This window comes from Sphaeroforma arctica, assembly GCF_001186125.1.
Source record: "Sphaeroforma arctica JP610 unplaced genomic scaffold supercont1.56, whole genome shotgun sequence".
NCBI lineage: Eukaryota > Ichthyosporea > Ichthyophonida > Sphaeroforma > Sphaeroforma arctica.
In genome coordinates this window covers 112823-117045 of record NW_014040502.1, presented here as the reverse complement: position 1 = coordinate 117045, position 4223 = coordinate 112823, and the positions used below count along the sequence as shown (strand labels likewise).

General features: G+C 43.1%; 1 protein-coding gene across 1 annotated transcript; it reads right to left on the bottom strand.

Annotated features, from left to right (window-relative positions):
- Positions 1–1042: 1042 nt before the first annotated feature.
- On the bottom strand, positions 1043–2634 carry SARC_01434 (hypothetical protein; the record flags this gene model as incomplete). The annotated part of the gene is made up of 2 exons (XM_014304855.1): positions 1043–1951; positions 2299–2634. 2 exons carry the CDS (start codon positions 2632–2634, stop codon positions 1043–1045), a joined length of 1245 nt encoding a protein of 414 aa, XP_014160330.1.
- Positions 2635–4223: the final 1589 nt, after the last annotated feature.

The window sequence follows — 4223 nt, the reverse complement described above, 5'->3', positions numbered from 1 at the left end:
CGCGAGCGCATTCCACAAGGATGACATATTCATTTCTGTCATCGTAGAGGAAGTTTAGCAACATCCTGAATTGCTATGACGGACGAGGAAAGAGCTAGAGTAACACATGCTTCAGGAATTACAAGCATTGGAAGTTACCAGTCCAAATGCCTCCATCAACTGCGAAAATGGATATCTCGCAAGTACATTCTATTTATACAGTGAGTGTAAGTGCCTTTTTTGCCGCAACTGTAAATAAAATAGCAATCGGCAGTATTATAAGGTAGCGATGTGGTCTTGCGAATTATTCCTGTCATGGTCCGATTCGACGCAATGTTAATTAAAATACGTACCTAACAAGTAATTTAAAATCCCATCCGAGATAGCGGTGCTGGGACAGTGCATGAGCTTTCCAGGCTACAAGAGGGAGGGAAATAAACTGTGCGGTGACAATCTCGCTTGCACAGATGAATAATATCATTGCCCGGCACTTATCTAAAAAGTGAGAACCTTGCATGTACGCATTGATATCTATATGCTATAGCATTTTCACACTCTAGGCATTATATTGTCTGTCTGATGCCTAAATTTGAAATTAATTCGAGGGTACTGTTGTTACACCCGAAATTTTAAGTGAGAGATGTCATCTTGGCCGCACTAGCGGATTATTCTGGTTATTTTGCAATCGCAATCACCAATATGTTCATCTCAGCGATTACTTCGCTCGAGTGAGGCGATAATGTATATGTGTAGGGTATCCGAGGCTGAAGATAATAATTGGCATTTACACCGGTACTAAGGACACATCGATTGCCTACCTATGCATGTCCATGTATACATACATCCATTTTTGCATGCATATACCAAGGTGTTTCCTTCTATCCACCCTTTTGCTGCAGATAGACGCTTATTTTGGATTGACTGCATCAGATTCAGTTTCAACGTTATGGTGCTTCTAACGTTGATACGCATTTGACCCGGAGGACTAGTTGCTCGACTTCATCTATACATATCCACGAGTTCTCTACACCATGACAACCCCGCAGTTTTGGGTCGCTACTTCTCAGCCCTCAGATGGTTGTGTATCTGACATCGCCACCAAGTCTACATCGTCATGTACAGCCCAGAAGTCAGTGCTGGTGACATCCATGTCACTGTAACCGTGTGCAAGTAGGTGCTTCACCACCTCGCACTTCACATCTTCGCCCATTTTGTGCCAGTCAATCGCAATCACTTGTGGTTTTACCGCAGAAAGCTCTTTCCACTGCAGAAAGTACTTCATGTTAGCTTTAGGCGATCCTTGCATATGAAGAGCAAGGATGGTCAGTCTACCCCTTTCTACACCCTGACCATAGCTCCCAGGTTGGTACACACTCTCTGAAGCGACTCTACTATCTTCCTCTGGTTCGCCCTCGGGTACCTGTAGGATTTTATCGTTCCCATTCTCATTCTCCATCGAAATGCCCATCGCTTCGGTACGCAAGGTATGCTCCTGCATGAACTGCTTAATGATGTGACCAAGCGTAGTGGTTTTGACCTTCCGGTCTCCCACTATCTTGGGCTCACTTTGCGCCGCACTTTTCCTCTGCAACTTACCTCGTACTAGGGACGGATTGGGAGCGCTCGCCTGCGGTACGGCGACGGTTCTCCCCGCACGCGTATCTACCACCGCATTGTGTACCCTCATCACGCCAACTTGACATCGACTTGTATGATTGCTGTTAACAGTCTTAAAATCGGTTGTAGGGATGTCCTGGCCTTGTGTTGCATCTCGTTCCGTATGGCCCTCTGCCGGCGGCGCTAAAGTGACAGTTTCTGTGCTATTCAACCGGGCATTCCAGACTTGAAACCACTCTAGTGAAGGATGAGTCATCACCCCGCTCCATACGCCTCGTTGTATCTGTGTCTCCACAAAGTTGGTATTGCCCTTCACATGCCCTACAGCAACGATAGTGACGTCCGTATTGTTTTCCTAGCAGACGAATTACACGGGGAACGCGGAATGCAAAGCATAAAATTATGTAGTATCAATATCTTACTTGTACAACCGTGAAAGTGTCATACCACCAAGCCTTTATATCTTGCACACTGCGTGTTCACCGAGTGTTCACCCAGTCGGTGTAGTCGTTCTGGTGAGTCTGCAAAGTATCACTTGCTGTATAGTACGACTGTCCAGACAGACACTAACAACGCTCAGTACCTCCCCAAACATGACCAAACAAAATTGTCGCGAGCGCTTGTTTATGCCGAGCACGTACACGCCACTCGGATACAAACGAGTAAAACCAGTGGCAGAACTACCGATACCTCGCTACATACCAGATAGGTCAAAGCGGTTCGAAGCTTGTGTCTCGGTTCTGACACACGTTGGAGCAGTCTACGACAGCCCGCAGTCTCCCATTCCGCGTATGTCTCACGCACAGGAAACCTGGCTGTCCAATTGACTAGGAAGGCGTTAGTGAACTGGTCGTCTACATAGCCCGGGATAGCTCGTAATAGTCCGGCTTGCCCTTCCAGTTGGGGCTCTGCTCCCACCGCTAGCGGATCGGCCCGTAGCTGTGGCAATATCGATTCATGCACTTCCGCGTTTGCCACTAATTCGGGAGTACGAGGTGATGGGGTGTAGGTAGGAAAACCCGGACCAGCAAGGCCCATTTGCAGAAAAAGGTCGTAGCATAGGTATGTAATCAGCACTGTAGGGATATTTGTAAGTTAGCCGGGATTTGGAAATACAGTTGCAGTCCTGATACTTGTATCGTCTTGAGGTGATAGCAGAATGGAGTGCAATCTGGTTGGTACACCCACCTGCTCGGCTGCGTGCTGGTATTGAGAAGGGCCGACGATACAACTGGCCACACACATACTGAGACAGTAGCTATGTATTTGTGTTTCGGAGGCCGACAGTTCATTGTATACGTACGTGCAATGTACAACTACACTACACCTGCATTAGAATGAGACATGGGGAGTTGTACCTCAATTGGCCCATATTTTTATTCCTACTCCACAATATGTACCGAGAATCGCTCGCAGATAGAGCTCATCCACGAGAGGGGGTTAAAAAGCATGATTCAAAAAGCACGGTCTCCCGATTATATTCCGGTATGCTATAGCAAACGAATGTGTCACAAAAACAGAATATTTATTGAGCTACTCAAGGCGGTGGACCTGAATACCAGGATTTGAAGGCACTTATATTGACAGGCCAATCCGTAGATGAGACTGCTATGTGCTTGATTTCAGCTTGTCGCTAGGAGGTGTGCAGTGCTTTGTGTACCATCTAGGATTGTACATGCCCAGCATAAAATTAACACGCTTGCATATATTAAGAACCATGCGTCATATAATGTACGTATGGGTCTTTCTGTGAATGAAATGATATGCAAATTTGCACAAAAACCTAAAATTGTACGCATAGTATCGAAATACATCTGCCTAATTGGCTGTCTGTCTTTTCTACAAACACCAGTGTTAATACACAGTCTACTGACACGTAGATATTACAATGTACAGACTGTCACAGGTTTATTTGCACATATGAAAGTATTCTGCAAGAAAATTAGATAAAAGATATTCGTGCCCTGAGCAACTCAATACTCGTTAAAATGTAAATGTGCATATATATTCTGGACTCGGCATTTGCACGGATGCCTCTAAATGGTGCCCTATCTTTTATAAGCTTCTGAACATATGGGCGAAATTTCAGTCATGAATTTCAGCTTGCACGCGAGTTCAATATAAAACAGCAACATACATTGCATTTTGAATTCACGGCGAGCTCAGTAAACGTATCTAGCTATACAAGAACAATCATTGCTCGGATATACAATTCGTTCGCTGTGAACTAAACGTCAACCCGGAAACACACGTACATGCCTATCGCATGGACGGAAATAGGAAAGTACTGCCGGATTAAATGCAATGGACATTATATGATACGAATACTAGTAGATATAGCAAGTACGCATATAAAGGCATATGTTTATATATATGTATATAAGTCCATACATATGAGAGAATATATATATAACGAAAGTGACTTTACGTATATATACATTGTAAAATAAGTAATATATATATATATTTATATATATATATATATATATAGTAATTAATTGTATATACATAAATACATACAAAATATCATATATTTATATATATAGATATATATATATACATATACAATTTATTTATATAGATATAATGGGNATATATACATATACTAATATATATATATATATATA